This window comes from Notolepis coatsorum (assembly GCF_963971535.1).
Source record: "Notolepis coatsorum genome assembly, chromosome: 3".
Lineage (NCBI taxonomy): Eukaryota > Metazoa > Chordata > Actinopteri > Aulopiformes > Paralepididae > Notolepis > Notolepis coatsorum.
Window position 1 is genome coordinate 155,333,492 of NC_140167.1, and position 19,034 is coordinate 155,352,525.

The following is a 19,034-nucleotide window of genomic DNA, read 5'->3' on the forward strand; positions in this document are numbered from 1 at the left end:
GGGTACCACAGCTGGGAATTACGGCAAGTATTTAAGGACAATACAGACCCAACGTTGAGAAAAGGATTAACGGCGTCAATTATATTATCGCGCGATACTAGTCTCGCGTTAACGCAGCACGTTAACGCTGTTAACGGCCCAGCTCTAATATATATATAAAGAAAACTGCAAACAAGTACAATGTGAGTCAGTAGACTGCCTGGCAAGACTGCAAGCTAGTAGGCTAATGTTAAAGTACCAGTACCAATGATGTGAATTCACTCAGAAAAAGCTTATTGTGGACTGTTCCTGTCAGGAGTGTAAGTTCTTCAGATGTATTTATTTTAGGTCACCCTCTCTGAGCACAGCCACTTCTCTGTATGTTGAGGGGCGTGGCCCTCTGTTCAATGAAAGAAGATGTCATGAGCAATGATGCTGATCCTGATGCACAACTTGTAAACCAATGTAAACGATGGGGCGGGGCTTTGAGCTAAACGTGTTAGGACGCCACATATGCCGTTTTTCACAAAAACTCAGATCTGATCTATATAATATAAACAAATATAGCAGGGAGTAGGGAAATAAAAACAGAACAAGAGGCTAGAGGGGTTAACTCATTGAATTGTTACAACCTCATCATGCAGCTCTTGGGATGGGCCATAGACTAAACATAATATGCTCGAATGAACAGTTCTGGAAAGATATTACACAAAAAGTCTCTATAGAAAACGCATATATGTTAAAAAGGGCCACAGGGTAACGCGTTAATCATTTATATATTATTGTATTATATTGGCATTGTTTTGGTCGAAACATCCAAATGGGGCCGCCCACTTTGCCTGCATGGAGGGGGGGAGGCCTCTCACTCAGGTGTTCTGCTGTGTTTGTTGCTGTTAGGGCTTTGTTTGTGTGTTTGTTTGTTTGTTTGTTTGTCGTTAGGATGACTGTACAGTTTGGTTGAGCTGGTGCTCAGTCACACATCTCCTCTGGGATTTCTTGAGGTTTGAGGAAATTACATCTGGATCTTGTGTTTCTCCTCCTGGGCCTGGTGCAGAGACTCGCCCCCGCAAACTCCTTGATCTGGACTGGGAAGTCCCTAAGGTGCTGAAGGCAGGAATGTCCTAGTTTAAGCTGAACAGTCCCGTCACAAACACACCCGTCACCTGGGCATCTTGTAATTAGAGATGTTCCGATACAATTGTTTCCTTCCCAATCCGATTCCGATACCTAAGCTTTGGGTATCGGCCGATACCGATACTGATCCGATACCAGTGCATACATTTAAAAAAATATAATAAATAAAAAATAATATAAATTATATATATATATTTTTTTACAGCTACTGTTTTATATAGTGTTTTTTTTAGTAATAACTATAAAGTAATGGTATTTATTCAACAACATGTGATTGTATAGATTAGTATCATTAATTGACAACTATCTCAATGAGTTCAGCCACGGAATGGTTGTTGGGACATTGATTCCGCACGGACGTTATATGTTGTTGCACTCCAGAAGGCTCCGGTAACTTTAGTTAGTAGAGGCTCTGTTGTGATTTTTGCACAATAAATATTCAACATTCTCTTTTGAGACTCCGCCTCAGACTCTTATCATTTGGCACTAAAAGCTAAACATTGTCACCAATATGGCTGTCCGCAACATGTCATTAATTGTGTGCGAGAGGTGGATCAGTGACCACGTTAGCGTGAGCTAGGTTAGCATGAGCTAACGTTAGATGGAAACAAGACAATATAACGTTACTGGTGAAAAAGTGATTTACCTTGGAATACTCCTGTGCCAACTGCTGTACTTTGCTTGCAGGTCTGCAGCCATTATTGCTGGATTATGAATAGCCCCAACTTTAGCCAAGGTAACGTTAAAGCTAAAACTAGCTTTTCCGTTAGCTGTTCAGCTAATGCTAATAACACCAGCAAGCGAACCCATCAGAGCTCCCCGTCAACACCCCTCTCTCGGGACGATGGCATTTAAGAAAGTATATCTGCTGTTAAAATGACAAACAGCATTGACACTTTAATTCACGGTCGATTAAAAACATGTTTGTTTTATAATGCTCACTCAGCAGACTGCACGTGTTGTTGATAAATGACGTCATATGGTATTGGAGCGCAGAATTAGAGGGTACTCGCCGATACCAGCATTTTAGGCAGTATCGGAGTCATTTCCGATACTGGTATCAGTATCGGAATAACTCTACTTGTAATGGAGGGAAGGCCATGGTCTTGAGCAGTTTGTCCACATACTCGTGGATGAAGACCTGGTTGCTGGCAGGCCTGGGGGAGTGCCATGGTGATCTTTCCGTCCTCCACCAGATTGGACATATAGACCAGTGTGGAGGCGTGCATGGTTAGAGCAGCAGTGTGTGATGTGTCAGTGACCACAGAGAAGTACAGTATGTCTGGTAGAAGCATTGCTGCCTCCTCTTGGGTCACGTTTTGCAGTAGTGTGTACAGAATCTGCAGACCTGTATCAGCCACATTCCCCATGCTGTGTGTTTGAAGGCCCAGATGATGGGAGTCTAACACCAGTTTGAACTGGGCAGGGGGGATCGCCAGGAATGCAGAGAAGCAGTGGGAGTTGATGGCCCAGAGCAGCTAGAAGAAGTGTGTCATGTGCTCAGGGTTCTTGTTGATCATGTTGAGGGCTTGACACTCAAACACAGTGTCAGATATCCATGGGATCTCGCTGGTGATGTGGCCTCCCAGCTTGTTGACGGTGGTGGTGTGGTGGAAAGTAGCCGAAGCTGAATAACTTACTCAGTCAGAAGAGACCCGGTTAGGCCTAACAAAAATAATAGTTGGTTTCAGGTTGGTTGTCAGTTTGGCCATGGGTAGGTAGGGAATTTTTTTTTATTTTTTTTTTATTTTATTCTTTCCCACGGCGACTATGGATAGGGAATTTCTTTATTTAATTAACCCTTTCACTGCCACACGACAGAAGGTTAGCCCTTTACTATCACACAACCGACGGCGATGCTCCATCATTAGCATCATTAGCTCCGCGGATGCGGAGCTAATGATGCTAATGATGGAGCATCGCCGTCGGTTGTGTGATAGTAAAGGGCTAACCTTCTGTATTGTCACAGTGAAAGGGTTAACCGGCTGTCGTGTGGCAGTGAAAGGGTTAAAATGTTCACAACAACATGGATGCATGTACTCTGCCAGCATGTTTAATATCCATAATACTAAATGTTTGACTAAGATTTCTATGAAACTTTATTCTAAAAAAAAAAAAAAAAAAAAAAAAAAAAAAAAAATTTTAATATATAATTTTTTTTTAAAACTCATAAAATATATTGGGTCGCACCTAAATCGGCAGGGTCGGTCGGCAACCTGAAACCAACCATTATTTTTGTTAGGCCTTAATACAATTTATTAACTCAGTCAAAGTATCAATACACATTTTTTTAGAGTAGGCTGGATGACTCTCAACGAGGTGACTAGCTTGGACACCCGGAATGAGAGAACCGCCACTCACTGAGGAACATCTTTATACAAACGGGGGTCAAATGGACTGAACATCTGGGGAGGTGAAGGACTGGGGGTTGGGTAGATAGGAAGGGGAGATGAAAGAGAGAGAGAGGATGGAATGGGAGGAGGGGTGAAGAAAAGATGGGTGAGAGAGATGGGGGTGGGGAGAGTTTTATCTACCATGGTACTGGGCACCTCAGGGTCACAGGCGACAGGGACGCGTGAATACTTTCGGCAGCCCACTTGTCCTTTCGCGTTGCTCTGATTGGCCGAGCGCGCGCATGCGCATGAGCCACGACAAGCTCCTCAGAAAGGCAGGACTAATAAGCTCCCCTTACCGCAATTTATACAAATGCAAGTATTGATTTCGCCGTAACGAATCATTAAAAAAATATACCGTTAACTGGAATATGTTGTGCCTTTACACATATGTTGGATTATGTAATTGGTTTGTCATGACAAACCAATAAAAAATCGCGAATTAACCGGTGGCTACAACAACACACGGTATATAAAGTACTTCTATATTCTAATAGGCTGGGCGATATGGCCAAAAACGTTATCGCGATAAAATTATAAAATTATTTTCATATAACTCGATATCGATAATTATCGTCGATATAATGTCTGTCAAGTTTAATTAACTTCTTATGCCCGGCGCCGATGGACGGGCTATTAATAGACTTGTTTTGCTGCTGCGAATGTCTCGAGTTGATGTCGTCATCAGTCCGCGCACGTTAGCAGTTAGCCAGAGCAAGCGGTGTATCCCATGACAATGTACTAAATATGACCCTAAAATACTCCGTTCCGCCCCAATACATTGCAACGACGTCCACCGCATACCCCACACTACTCTAACCGTGGCCTCAGAATTCACGCCACACACCCACTCGGCACGTAAACTATAAAATAGCGCCGTGCAAGCTAATTATCCTAGCTAGCCTTGTTTCCAATGCACTAAATATCACCCTAAAATACTCTGTTCCACCCCAATACATTGCAACGACGTCCACCGTATACCCGTATATATATAATTATCCTAGCCAGCCTTGTTTACTACTTGAGTCCTACCTCTCTACCCAGAGGTGCACCGCGGGTCTCCTTCCGCTGTCGGCCATCTCCTTCACTGATTGGTTGTTAGTGCGTGTGCTCATATCCAAGCTTGGAAAATCAATATATCGAAACTTTGCCACCACGGTTCATGTTTATTTCGAGGAAATAATTTATCGCGATAGTTATCGTTATCGTTTTATCGCCAAGCCCTATATTCTATTCTACTGAGTCAGGTGTTTGGGTGCATCAATTAATATTACGTAGATAAGGTAATAACAACAACAATGCACAATGGTATTGATGGCCCCACTGTTCATTGTAAACAATGATGTATGTAGTTACTGTGTGTTGTTGTAGCCGCCGGTTAATTCGCGATTTTTTATTGGTTTGTCATGACAAACCAATTACATAATCCAACATATGTGTAAAGAAACAACATATTCCAGTTAACGGTATATATTTTTTAATGATTCGTTACGGCGTAATCAATACTTCCATTTGTATAAATTGCGTTCGAGACCTCCATGTTTTGGGGGTATTCATCAGAAAAATCGGATCCGGGCTTCGGGATTTTCAGCCTCTCTCCTCTCTCCTGGAGCTTAAGCGGAGTATTCCTGCCTGGCTGAGGAGCCCGTCGCGGCTCATGCTAGTGTTGTCACGATACTGGAATTTCGACTTCGATACGATACCTTGAAAAGTATCGATACTTCGATACCATTTCGATACCAAAAAAAATAAATATATATATATATATATATATATATATATATTTTTTTTTCTTTTTTTTTTTATAAACAAATTTAGCTTTTGTTGCTGGTTGATTCTCCTCAGCTTCTCTCTGGTACTATAAGAGAAGATAAATATAACACTTTTAAAACCCTTTGTTTATCTTTAGATCACACATTTAAAAATAACTGTTCATCTCACTTCAATAATTTTTATTGCAAATGCAGAACATGGTATTTTCTCAAGCAGACAGATGTAAACACTGTAATCTGTGTTGCATGTACCTGACAAACTGAACTGTTTGTATTACAGTTAGTAACAGTTTCGATTTTTATTTAAAGATAACGAGAGAGAGAGAGAGAGAGAGAGAGAGAGAGAGAGAGGCTATGCTCGGAGCATTTTAGTAACGTTACATTTTCAACAAGATTGCTGCTATTTAAACACTTGATGGAAACGGGGTAACGTTAACCTTATGTCGACCTCGTTAACGTTACTCCGTTTCCATGCAGTAATTATAACGGTGGCCAGCTAAGCTAACGGAGCTAACTGCTAGCAGTAGCTAACGTTAGCTGGTAGCTGTAACGTTACAACGAATCAGCTGTTGATATTATGCGCCATCAGTAGACAACGTATCATGTATTAAACTAGAGTTAATAGTTTAATGCTTCAGTCACAGTGACGTTGAAAGAGCAGCTGTCACGAACCTCTTTCATTTCTTTATGGAGATCCGCGCTGGCACTGCTAAAATGTTTATTTACAAACTGAAGATGGCTCTGTGAGGGGGAGGGCTGGAGCAGGCGGAGGGGCAAGCGCGCTCTGAACAGCGTGTCAACAACTTGCTGTAGAACACTCGCCAGCTGGTACCGATACTGCAGAAAGTATCGGTATTTCGGGAAATGAGTATCGAAGCCGTTTTAAATATTCAGTATCGATATGTATCGATACTTCGATATTTTTGACAACACTAGCTCATGCGCATGCGCGCGCTCGGCCAATCAGAGCAATGCGGAAGGACAAGTGGGCTGCCGAAAGTATTCACGCGACAGGGACTGGTAATCAACGAGGACGGACAGATGTTTAACCCCTCCTGCTGACTTGTACGCAATTTGTAAGTCACTTTGGATACATTTTACAAATTAATGTAAAATATAAATCATTTAGCGACACTTGGGAACATGAACATTTTCCAAAAGCATATTAAACGCACGTGATGACATGAAATTGTTTGAATTTTTCACATCTTAAATTAATGCGTCTTTCCCGCATCTAGTGAAGCTGCCCTCTGAAGATGCACTGTTTGCCAATTATGGCTTCTTCCAGCCTGAGCCTTTTCACTGCTTTCGCTTTTTGCATGTTTTATAGGCCTCCCTCATAGCTTTGGCAGCTGCTCAAATATTAATGATAAACAGTTAGCTGGATCTATACCATCCATTCCACTAAGTGCACCGCTTGGGGTGCCTACATGGACATCTTGTTTGTGCTGCGTTTTCACTAGTAGTTCTAAAACCTGGAAGTCAACGAGTGCCCTAGTTATTCCTATACGATGGCATTGTGAGACGGGCTGATATTTCCCCCATTCTACTCCGTCCCAACAATAACTTAATTGCATGTAAATGAACTGCACTAATTAGCGGATAGTACGCCACGTGCAGGATTTTACATTGACATATCGGCAGAGAATCAATTACATCTGTTAGGGGTAAGTAGTATTTTTTTTTTTTTTGGTCCACTTTTTCTCCCATTTTTCTATATTTTCTCCCATCCCAATTTCGTATCATCCAATTCAACCCTCCCCTGTCACGAACGCTGTTTCTTGCCTCCCACAAGCCGGCTGCAATGTGGACTAAGTCATACATAGCACAAGTCCCCTCCGGTACTTGAGGTAACAGCAGTCGCATCTTTTCACCTGCGCAGCTCGATCTCTCAGTGTCGAGGAGTAACGCCTGGGAGGCTCACGCTGCCCCCGACACTTCCTGATTCTACTGCGCAGGCGCACCAACCGACTTGTAGGAGTCGCTTGTTCACAACGTTCGATCCCCACCCTTCAGTTTTCCCTCCCCGTAATACGGCCAATGTGTATTACTGCGGACGACCAGCTAAACTGAAAACAATGTGGAGAGCTGGATTCGAACACGCGAATCGTAGCGTCTCCACACTGGTGGCGAGTGCCTTGCCCACTACACCACCTAGCCGCAGGGGTAAGTAGTCTTATACAGTGTGCATAGAAACATGTAGGTTCACTTGTGTGTTTAATGGTGATATTAACAGCTGCATTACATGGACATGAGGATAACAACAACAAGAAACATGGATGATTGTTTTTATGTTGAGATGTAAAATTTTGTGTGGGTGGTGTTTGGAACTGTTTGTGACTAATTTAGCTTTGAACTGTTTTAGTGTTTGACTTTAGCATCGTTGCTGCATCCTCTCGTCAGGCTCCAATCCAATCCAATAAGTGTTTTTTAGCACGTCCCTTTCAAAAACACGAAGCTCAAAGTATCACATGTGTCTTCATATGCTCTACTGAGGAAATGGTTGCAAACCTTGCACCAAACTAGGGATGGGACCGAATATTCGAAAATTCTAATATTCGATCCCATATCTACATTTGATTTATGTCAGAAAATCGAAAATAAAAAAAATAAATAAAAAACAAATTCGTTTTTTTTTAAGCAAACCATTCTTATGTCATTCCTTTTTATATTTAGAGACAGCCTAATTGATCTAAAAGATGCACATGCTACTGTTTCTGTTTGTTTATTAAAACCGGTTGATAGAAGTGCCTTTTTAAGTGCAATACCCTTTTGATTTTAATGATCCATTCTATTAAAAAGAATAACTGAATTTAACTGAAACTGAACATTTTAACTGAATTTAAACTGAAACAGAAAATAACAATATATATTTAATAAAAAGAATATATAATTTTTGGAGGGGGGGGGGGGGATATTCGATCTTAAGAACCAGCAATTTTCGAATAGCACTTTTACTAGAAAGTCCCATCCCTACACCAAACATTATAAGGCATTATAATGAGTATAGGAAGCATAGACCCTGTGCATATAAGTTACTGGCCTATGAAACGTTTTTTTTATATTTTAATTGTTTTATTAATTTATTTTAAAAAGGGACAGTGCATTATTATATGATGCAATTATATTATAGCCAGAGGCAAATTTCCATCTGTAGTCCATTTGCAGGTTGATGTTAACAGAGCAGACAAGTTACATTCAACAAGTTACGAAACTACACAAACGTCACAACCATAAAAAACATAAAAAATAATAGATGAAACAGACAATGACAACACAAGTCACATGTCCGATGTGGCGAGACAAACCGGGAAATAGGATGACTAAGTTTAAGGTGCTTTAGGTACCAAGTGTTAAAGTGACTGGTGCTTGAGTTACTGTGCAATTTTATTGCAATTGAATTATAAAGTGCTGGAAAAGATTTCACATTAATTGTAGATAGCACATTACGTGTAGATTGCACATTAATTGTAGATTGCATGTTGCCCTTTTGCACAACATTTCAGTATTGCACAAGATAAGCATACATAGATGTATTTACTGTACCCATTTTGCAGAAATTACAACTTTTGATATACTGCACGGTTCCAAAAGAAAAGTTAACTCGTCCATTAATCATTGTGGTTATAGATATCCTATTTCAAGTATTGAGAAATGCACAACAGTCTTATATATTTTTTTTAATCTTCAAAATTGACACAGAGCATTGTGGAAATGAAGCCTTTGTCCTTCCAGAAATAATATAGCTCATCATTGCTATAATGACTATGGTTTCAATGACGTCCCAAATGCCGAAAGTGATCGATCGGCATCTTGCTATGAAACCAGGCTGTGGTTCTGACTCAGGTCTCCATAGCTCATAGACAATAAGCCTGTGTCTTCCCAGTAAGCAGGAAAGACCTTTAATTACAGTTCCCAAACCTTGCCTCCAAGGCCTGACACACTTAGTGGTGGAACGGACAGTAGGATCAGGGGTGTAGCTCCAGATTCTGGGCCCCATGAAAGAATGTATTTGTAGGCCCCCGAGAGGATTTTTTTTTGCCATTTATTTATTGATGAAAACGCATAATATGGTTTTTACCTATACATTCGGATCAGCAGTTCAGCACCTGCACTGTTGGTGGGTGAGCCTACAATGAATGGACCAATGCAATAGTCTACCAAAGCCCCCCCCTCTCTCTGTCTACCATCACCCCAGACTTTGAGACTCTTGTCAGGAGCAAACATCATCCCCAGTTATCCCATTAGTTCCCTGCATGTTAAGCTAAGAAGTCTGCTAAGAAGGATATATTATTTATTATTATTTTATTTCATTGTGTTTTTAGCCCTTAGTTGCACTTTTGTTGCAACCCCAGTTATCCCATTAGTTCCCCCAAACGTAGGTCTGTTATGTTAAGCTAATAAATCTGCTAAGAAGCATATTATTTATTATTATTTTATTTCATTGGGTTTTTGGCCCTAGTTGCACTTTTATTGCAATCCCATTAGTTCCCCCAAACTTAGGTCTGTTATGTTAAGTTAAGAAGTCTGCTAAGAAGCATAATTATTTATTATTATTATTTAATTTCATTGGGTTTTTAGCCCTAGTTGCACTTTTGTTGCAACCCCAGTTATCCCATTAGTTCCCCCAAACTTAGGTCTGTTATGTTAAGCTAAGAAATCTGCTAAGAAGCATATTATTTATTATTATTTTATTTCATTGGGTTTTAGCCCTAGTTGCACTTTTGTTGCCCACTCAGTTATCCCATTAGTTCCCCATGTAGGTATGTTAAGCTAAGAAATCTGCTAAGAAGCATATATTATTTATTATTCTTTTATTTCATTGGGTTTTTAGCAATAGTTGCACTTTTGTTGCACTGTTGGTGGGTGAGCCTACAATGAATGGACCAATGCAATAGTCTACCAAAGCCCCCCCCTCTCTCTCTATATATCTCTCTCACACACACACACACACACACACACACACACACACACACACACACACACACACACACACACACACACACACACACACACACACACACACACACTTCAGAAACAAACATAGTGGAATGAACTACCCATCCCAGTTAGGACAGCCGAATCCCGTCCAATCTTTCGCCGTCGACTAAAGACTCACTTCTTCAACCATTATCTGAAATGATAAAAAAAAAAAAAAAAAAAAAAAAAAATCTAACCCCGACTAACCTTAATGTCATGCACTTGTCCTAATAAACTAACCTACACTGTAACATGCAACACTTTGATGAACATTGTTACTCAGCTGATAGAGTTATACCCTTCTTGCTGTCTTGTCGCACAGAACTTGTAAGTCGCTTTGGATAAAAGCGTCAGCTAAATGACTAAATGTAAATGTAAATGTAAATAGTATCAATGAGAGCATCAATAATACACCTGAGTGATGTCTAGTAAAAAAAAAAAAAAAAAAAATCATCCTAAGCTACCCCCCCCCAGCTACGCCCCTGAGTAGGATCATTAGTCTTTGAGACAATCCCAAACATGGCAATTACACAGAGAACAAAGTTTAAACACCTCGGATATGGAGAGGCGTCGCCTCTCACCCCGTTGCTCAGCTGTTGACCCTGGTGTCCGCCAAGCACACCGTACAGCCTCCTCCTCCATATGTATGAGTCAACATCTTACTGTTTAATTAACATACCATTGGTATGTGCACTCAGGCCGGAGAGCAGGGCTCAAGATTGTCAGGCTGCTAAACGCTGTAAAATCCAAAGCATTGGTCGAGAATCGTATAATGTAAGTGGATTGGTCATGTCTCTCGTCTCCCAAGAGCAATGTGATGACTTATGTAACCTCTGATCCATAGGGGCCTCCTGCGAGATATGTGTATGTGTGTTTGCAGTTCTGTGGCTAGCGAGCAGGATAAGAAGGTCTTCGTTGGGTGTCTGGTGTAAAAGCAGGAGTAACCGTTGGCCTGCTGCCCGTGCGCATTGAATAAACCGAAGCCAACTAATGGGTTACAATACTGGGAGCCGAAGCAGGAGTGAATCTGCATGTGCATTCCCACCCTAGGTTCCATTTCTGACAGCCCCGAAGCTGGGTTCAAGATAATTAATGCACTGGGGTAGCAGATAAATGGCGCTGTATGTGTGTGTGGGCCTTTAGGCCATGGTTGGAGATCTTTATTGGAATCCTATACCTATAGCATGCTGAGCAGAGCTCAGGACTTGAGACTTGACTTGGACTTGCCTACTCCAGGACTCGAATTGACAGTTTGGCTGCTGGTCACAGTCGAACCAGACCTGGACCAGTGAAAAAATTGTTGAATTGCAACTGTAGTACACATTTTTGGCATGACAAGATATTTTAGAGCAGTGTTTCTCAACTGGTGGGTCGCGACCCAGTGGGTCGCGGGGCCATTTTGAGTGGGTCGCGGATGTGTGTAAAACAAAAAACGTTTTTTTTTTTTTTTTTTTTTTTACTACCTATCTTTGTGAAAGTCGCTTTTCAGCTCTGGTCCAGCTGAAGACAAAGCGGAGGAACAGATTGGACATTGAGCATGACCTCAGAGTTGCTTTGTCTACCATCACCCCAGACTTTGAGACTCTTGTCAGGAGCAAACATCATCCCCAGTTATCCCATTAGTTCCCTGCATGTTAAGCTAAGAAGTCTGCTAAGAAGGATATATTATTTATTATTATTTTATTTCATTGTGTTTTTAGCCCTTAGTTGCACTTTTGTTGCAACCCCAGTTATCCCATTAGTTCCCCCAAACGTAGGTCTGTTATGTTAAGCTAATAAATCTGCTAAGAAGCATATTATTTATTATTATTTTATTTCATTGGGTTTTTGGCCCTAGTTGCACTTTTATTGCAATCCCATTAGTTCCCCCAAACTTAGGTCTGTTATGTTAAGCTAAGAAGTCTGCTAAGAAGCATAATTATTTATTATTATTATTTAATTTCATTGGGTTTTTAGCCCTAGTTGCACTTTTGTTGCAACCCCAGTTATCCCATTAGTTCCCCCAAACTTAGGTCTGTTATGTTAAGCTAAGAAATCTGCTAAGAAGCATATTATTTATTATTATTTTATTTCATTGGGTTTTAGCCCTAGTTGCACTTTTGTTGCCCACTCAGTTATCCCATTAGTTCCCCATGTAGGTATGTTAAGCTAAGAAATCTGCTAAGAAGCATATATTATTTATTATTCTTTTATTTCATTGGGTTTTTAGCAATAGTTGCACTTTTGTTGCACTTTTTTGTGTTTATTTCATGTTTTGAAAGATTGCGTATTACTGCAATTTCTTTTTTACATAAATCATAGTGGTTAAACATTTTGGGTCGCGACTTAATGACTAAGGAAAATGTTGGGTCCCGAGGCTAGACCAGTTGAGAACCACTGTTTTAGAGGATACTAAGCTAAATGTCAGAGCTAAGCTATATGAGCACTGAGACATAAACTGACTGATATTTTGTGCAACATCTTACATTTCTATTGTGTTTTGGAAGATTCTTGCACAGCAATAACATTGTATTGTTAACATTGCTAATTTGTACTGCCAAAACGAAAGTCTTGTTGATACACAAAGTAGTATTCGCCATCAAAACGAAGACGGCTATTCTCAGTACTCGCTCCACAATGGTGGATCGAACTCCCCACCACAGTCAGGACAGCTGAAACCCGGCCAATTTCCCACCTCTATTTCCCACCTCTATATCCTAAATAATATCTGAACAAAATAAAAATAAATAACCCTTACATACTGTCTTTTTACTATTATTTACCCTAATACTATGCTACCATTCTTATACTCAGTGTTGCAGTGCTGGTATAACTCGGTATAACGGCGTTATACCTCGCTCACTGAGGCTGAAGTACGCGCAATCGCTTTTTACATGGCATTATCCAACCGGACTCCCGGAGAAGCATGCAGCTGCAGAGCCGCAGAGCCAGCGGCGCTCTCTGGGCCGCGCGCTGACGGCCGCGCTGTGAGGCAATAGTATCCAGCTGCAGGACGAGAGCAGCCAAAAAAAACTGTGCATGCGCGCGCACGCGCGTGGAGCGTTTGACCTACTGTCAATTTGCCACTGCACCACTGCTTATACTACTACTTATCTTGCTAATATGTCTACAGTATACTACTACAGTAACACTCAAGATCGATACTTTGACGAACAATGCCACTGACCCTTAGCTGCCAGAGATGTACCCCTCCTGGTGACTTGTTTTTCACAATCTGTAAGTCACTTTGGATAAATGTACACGATTGTACACGATAAATTATACAAATTGTATTTTAATATTTTTTTTCTCAACTTTTTCTTGAGATTTGACGATATAGACTTGCGACTTGACTTTACACTTGTCACAAGGCTTGACTTGAGACAGCCTAAATGACTTGAGACTTGACCTGGACTTGCTCTAAATTACTTGAGACTTGGACTTGTGATGAAAGACTTAAAAGCAGGTCTGGTGCTTTACTGTTGAGCTTTCTGGATGTATTGACAGCCTAACTCAACCAAATACCTGGTGCTTTATTGTCGACCTTTATGGATGTATTGACATTTATTTATTCTCGAAATTGACATTGAGGTTTTACGATGGGACCAGTGGTCGCAGAGCTTCCACATTAACACTTTCAGTGCCACCAGGGGGCGCACGACTTAGTGCTTGAATGCCACCATCGGCGCCAATGTTAACGTTAATATCGCCTAATCTATGTTTTAAATGATGGCTATGTGTCTAATCTGCCCGTCGCTTATCAAAGAATCATTTTCCAGTCAGTGCTGTCAAGGCAGATTGGTTTTTTATCGCTTCATTTCCGTTTGAGAGCATTTTGAAACGCGCCCGTTTTCAGGTGAAAAACAGTCCATTCTGTCGCCCGTTTTCAGGTGAAAAACAGTCCATTCTGTGATAATCGCCTTTTACTGGAATATTCCAGAACGTTGATATTTGTCCGCCTATTTATGAATTGTTTTCAAATAAACGCTAGATGATCAATAGTATACGTGCACGCACGCACATTCGAGGCGCGCGCTGATAATAGCCGTTTTCATTTCCTCATGGATTTTACAGTGAAACCGATAGAGCACATTTCACAAAACAGCTTATATCTTCATGAAAACGAGTCTGATTATCCTAACACTGATAACATAGATTCCTTACCTGACATCAGATGGTATCCAAATGGTATATTCCAATTCCTGATCACCATTCGAAAAAATCGATAAGTGTATAGATCCAACGTGTGTACAGTAGAACACATGATTCCCCGCGGCTCAGAGGCTCCAGAATGAACTCTGGTAACCCCGTGGACTGGAAAATGTGGACTGGAATATTTTTTTTCCCCCATCCATTTTCATTGAGTCCATTCCATTTACCATTTACCATCTGGGAGACGATAGGGGACGCTTTTTTCACATCTGATCGCCGGAGGCCCTTGGGTAGGCTAGGGTAGGCTCGTGTGATGCAATATGATTTCAGATCGCTAAAAAGAAAAAAACGTAACTTGAGTGCTACATACTTGAGTGCATATTAGCATAGTAAGTAATACTATAGGCAAGGTATATTCCTTAGTAGCAGAGTGCATGCTTGTAAAAGACAGTACAAAGTAGGGATGTCCCGATCCGATCACGTGATCGGGATCGGGGCCGATCACGTGATTTTCCGAAGATCGGGATCGGCAAAAAATAAATAAAAAAAATCTGCCAATTTTTTTTTATTTTTTTTTTTTCAACAAACATGACCATGTTCACGTCTTAAACTCATACTGGGGCCTTATTTTTGGTTTTAAATTGCATATCATCATTCATTTATTTATTGTCACACAGAGCAGAAGAATTTTGCCAAAACAAACCAATAGTATCCAGCTGCAGAACGGCAGATCAGCCACACTCTCAGACCCAAATAAAAAAAAAATATTAAATTTTTTTTAATCCCAATTTCTCACATTACATTCACCCTGAATGTTGATGTTATCCAGGTGAAAAGTTAACTTCATAAATAATTTGATGTATAATTAAATCAAAGGAAATGCGTTTGGGTCTGAGAGTGTGGCTGGTCTGCCGTTCTGCAGCTGGATACTATTGGTTTGTTTTGGCAAAATTCTTCTGCTCTGTGTGACAATAAATAAATGAATGATGATATGCAATTTAAAACCAAAACTAAGGCCTCAGTATGAGTTTAAGACGTGAACATGGTCATGTTTGTTGAATAAAAAAAAATATATCGGATCGGGAAATATCGGTATCGGTTGATACTCAAAATCACATGATCAGTGTATAATTCTTCTCTATAGTTTTTCAGAAAAGGAGATACACAGCTGTCCTGTTGTGATTAGCATACGTATAGCTGGGTAAGGATTGGGGTCAGTTCTGTCCTTGAAGCATGTGCAATTGAAAAGGCATTACAGTAGTGACATCAATGTGTGCGTTAGGAACTGGATACTACTGTATTATCAAATATAGAACTGTCAGTTATGATATAGCCTATAACCCACTGAACATGCCACGTATGGCAAAGAAGTCTTGATGATGAGAGCTGAAAGAAAATCTAGTTGTGATGAACAGATGCCCTTTTGTTGTGTCATAAACACTGTATTTTTCCACTCCTTGTAATTGCATTACAGTTCATTTTCCGGTCAAGAGATGTTGTACAAATGAAGTCCAATGAAATGCACCAGTATAGTGGGGTAGAGCGTGGCACAGCTCAGCACATTGCAGAACTGGTTAGATCTGGCACAGCTCAGCACATTGCAGAACTGGTTAGATCTGGAACAGCTCAGCACGTTGCAGAACTGGTTAGCTCTGGAACAGCTCAGCACATTGCAGAACTGGTTTGATCTGGAACAGCTCAGCACATTGCAGAACTGGTTAGATCTGGAACAGCTCAGCATATTGCAGAACTGGTTAAATCTGGAACAGCTCAGCACATTGCAGAACTGGTTAGATCTGGAACAGCTCAGCACATTGCAGAACTGGTTAGCTCTGGAACAGCTCAGCACATTGCAGAACTGGTTAGATCTGGCACAGCTCAGCATATTGCAGAACTGGTTAGATCTGGAACAGCTCAGCATATTGCAGAACTGGTTAAATCTGGAACAGCTCAGCACGTTGCAGAACTGGTTAGATCTGGCACAGCTCAGCATATTGCAGAACTGGTTAGCTCTGGAACAGCTCAGCACATTGCAGAACTGGTTAAATCTGGAACAGCTCAGCACGTTGCAGAACTGGTTAGCTCTGGCAAGTTGAGGCACGATGCACCAAAATGAAAAGTACCATGAACTGAAATTACTTTTAGTGTATATACCATAATTATTACAACATTACTAATAGTTCCATATGAATCTACATATTAGTAGTCATATGACTCAATAATTGGCAACTGAATGTAGGAGCGTAGATCTCATTTGCTGGTAGGGATATTAGTTGGGGCGACAGTGGCTCGGGAGGTAGAGCAGTCGTCTGGTAAACCGGAGGTTCCCGGTTTGATACCCGCTCCTCCCAGGCAGTGTGTCAAAGTGCCCTTGAGCAAGACACTTAACCCCTAATTTATCCTGATGAGCAGGTTGGCACCTTGCATGGTTACCTCCGCCATCGGTGTGTGTGAGTGAATGGGTAAAAGTGTGAGGAACAAATTGTAAAGCACTTTGGATAAAAGCGCTATATAAAAATGCACCATAGTTGAATACCATATGCATATTGTTATTAGGCAAAGATCGGCAAAAAGGCATTAGTGACAGCAGTTTAAACTATGTGCACTGCTTGACAGTCTGCTCAAGTCTTACCACTGACCCTGCTGCACTGCACTGATAGAGGTGAAATATGTTGAATTATCTAGCCCGTATAATCTCTGTCACTCTCTCTCTCTCTCTCTCTCTCCACTGCCCACAGCCCTCACCTTGTGAATGGTGCCGCTGTGAGCCGAATAACGAGGTGCACTGCGTGGTGTCCGACTGTGCCGTTCCGGAGTGCGTCAACCCTGTGTACGAGCCGGAGCAGTGCTGTCCCATCTGTAAAAACGGTGAGTGGAATCCTCGTTCTCTGCATAATTCCACGCACACACACACTCCAGAAGTCATTAAAATTTCATCAAATGGACCCCGGCAAGTTTATCTGCTGTGAAGCCAATTGATGACTGGGCCTTTTTCGGAGGATGAGGACGTAATTGATGTTTTATGAATTAAAATCATTACCTTGGGCCTGTTGGCCACTAATGGGCGCTACTAGCTTTAATTATAAATGACACACTAAGCAGAGTAAACATTGGCCCATTGATTAAGGCCATGGTGGGAGGGACTAATGGCTGCCTGGAGAGCCCTTCGTCTCCCAATGCCCTGATGCCCTTGTCAGACACAACCAATCCTCAAATTAGAATTATAGGATTCCTATGGCTCATTGGCTATTTACAAGGCGATGCGGGAGATTTTCCTTAGCCAGCCCCTGACCCTGAGGGACGGAGTTTTATGGCTGAAATGACAGTAACTGCTGCTGTGGAACATGATGGGACAAGCTGGAGGCCTGGGCCCATATTCATCACACGTCTATGAAAAGGAGTGGGCTACTGATCCAGGATCACTGCTCGGGTCACATGACCGTTATACACCCTCGCTATGACCTGTGAGCCAATCTGGTCTCAGATCAGCTCTTCTACGTTAAGATGCATGGTAAACACAGGCCCTGGAATCATAGAAAATGGTGACAGTAGTGACAATGAGAGTGGTGGAAGACAAGATTGACAGATCTGAAGCTCCACTCTCTCTTAGCTTGACCAACGAAAGCTACAGTTGTAATTGGAGGGATAAGAAAAGAGGATATCCTCTAATTAATGCATAAATAATTAAAGAGACTTAAAAAAAAAAAATCCACAAACCTTTTATTTACCCTACAGATCAATATTACAATTTACTCTGGGTTTATCTCTACGTGATCAGGAGACTCAGGTGCATAAAAACGTGATCATGATCATGTCTCTAGTACCCCCACAACCCGACCTACGAGCAAATCTATGAAGTGGAGCACTAACTAACTAACCACTAATAAGCTACAAAACCAAAATGTCTATCATATCAAAACACAATCTAGGGATGTATAGGAATAAAAAAAAATAAAAAATAAAAAAAAACATCTAGAATTTGCCCACCCAGATGGTACCAAATCGTCCAATTTGGTTTGTCATGTCATCCCAAAATAAATGAGTTTAAGCAGACCTGTCCATGGTGCTGAATCTTTTGGCCAAGGTTAGGCACTGTGTGCCAGTGAAAATAATTTCAGACATAGGAATATTTTTAGAGTGAGAAATTAAGTTGTATTTAATGTTTAGTTAAGAGAATAGAACTTGCATTCTCATATACACTTTTCATTGACCGTGTTTCCAGCGTCTACTCCTCATGGACCTGACGAAACGTTATAAATTAAAAGTTTATTCTGGAGCATATGAGTGTGCTGGTTCTATTCTCTTTATTGTGATTATTACCTAACCCAACGGATCACCGGAGACGTTGGCAATGACACCCCTTATAAATGCACTTAGTTACCACCAATTATCTGAAGACGTAAATAACGTCACTTTAACTGCCTATGGCAATTAGCGCCGATCTTTGTGAATTGGAGTGTTTTTGCAAGGAGGCGCATTTGCATAGAAACATTTTACGCCCATATTACCTCATTTAAATACCCGCAAATAGCATGGATGCACTGATGATGGCAACGCAGTTAGCACAGTATTTCACCCTTTGCGAGTGCTTTCTGAATAGCAAGGTTTGTTTTGGGGCTATTTGCGTCAGAAAAAGCCATGCAAT

At 41.1% G+C, this 19,034-nt stretch overlaps 1 protein-coding gene across 1 annotated transcript in view; it reads left to right on the forward strand.

The window, feature by feature from the left end:
* Positions 1–19,034, forward strand: part of vwc2l (von Willebrand factor C domain containing 2 like) — a gene marked incomplete at both ends in the record, with an annotated part of 198,283 nt that overhangs the window by 166,089 nt on the left and 13,160 nt on the right. The window contains one exon of the mRNA XM_084310023.1: positions 17,128–17,257. Within this exon, the coding sequence (XP_084166149.1) occupies positions 17,128–17,257 (130 nt within the window). The remainder of the gene's footprint in view (positions 1–17,127; positions 17,258–19,034) is intronic.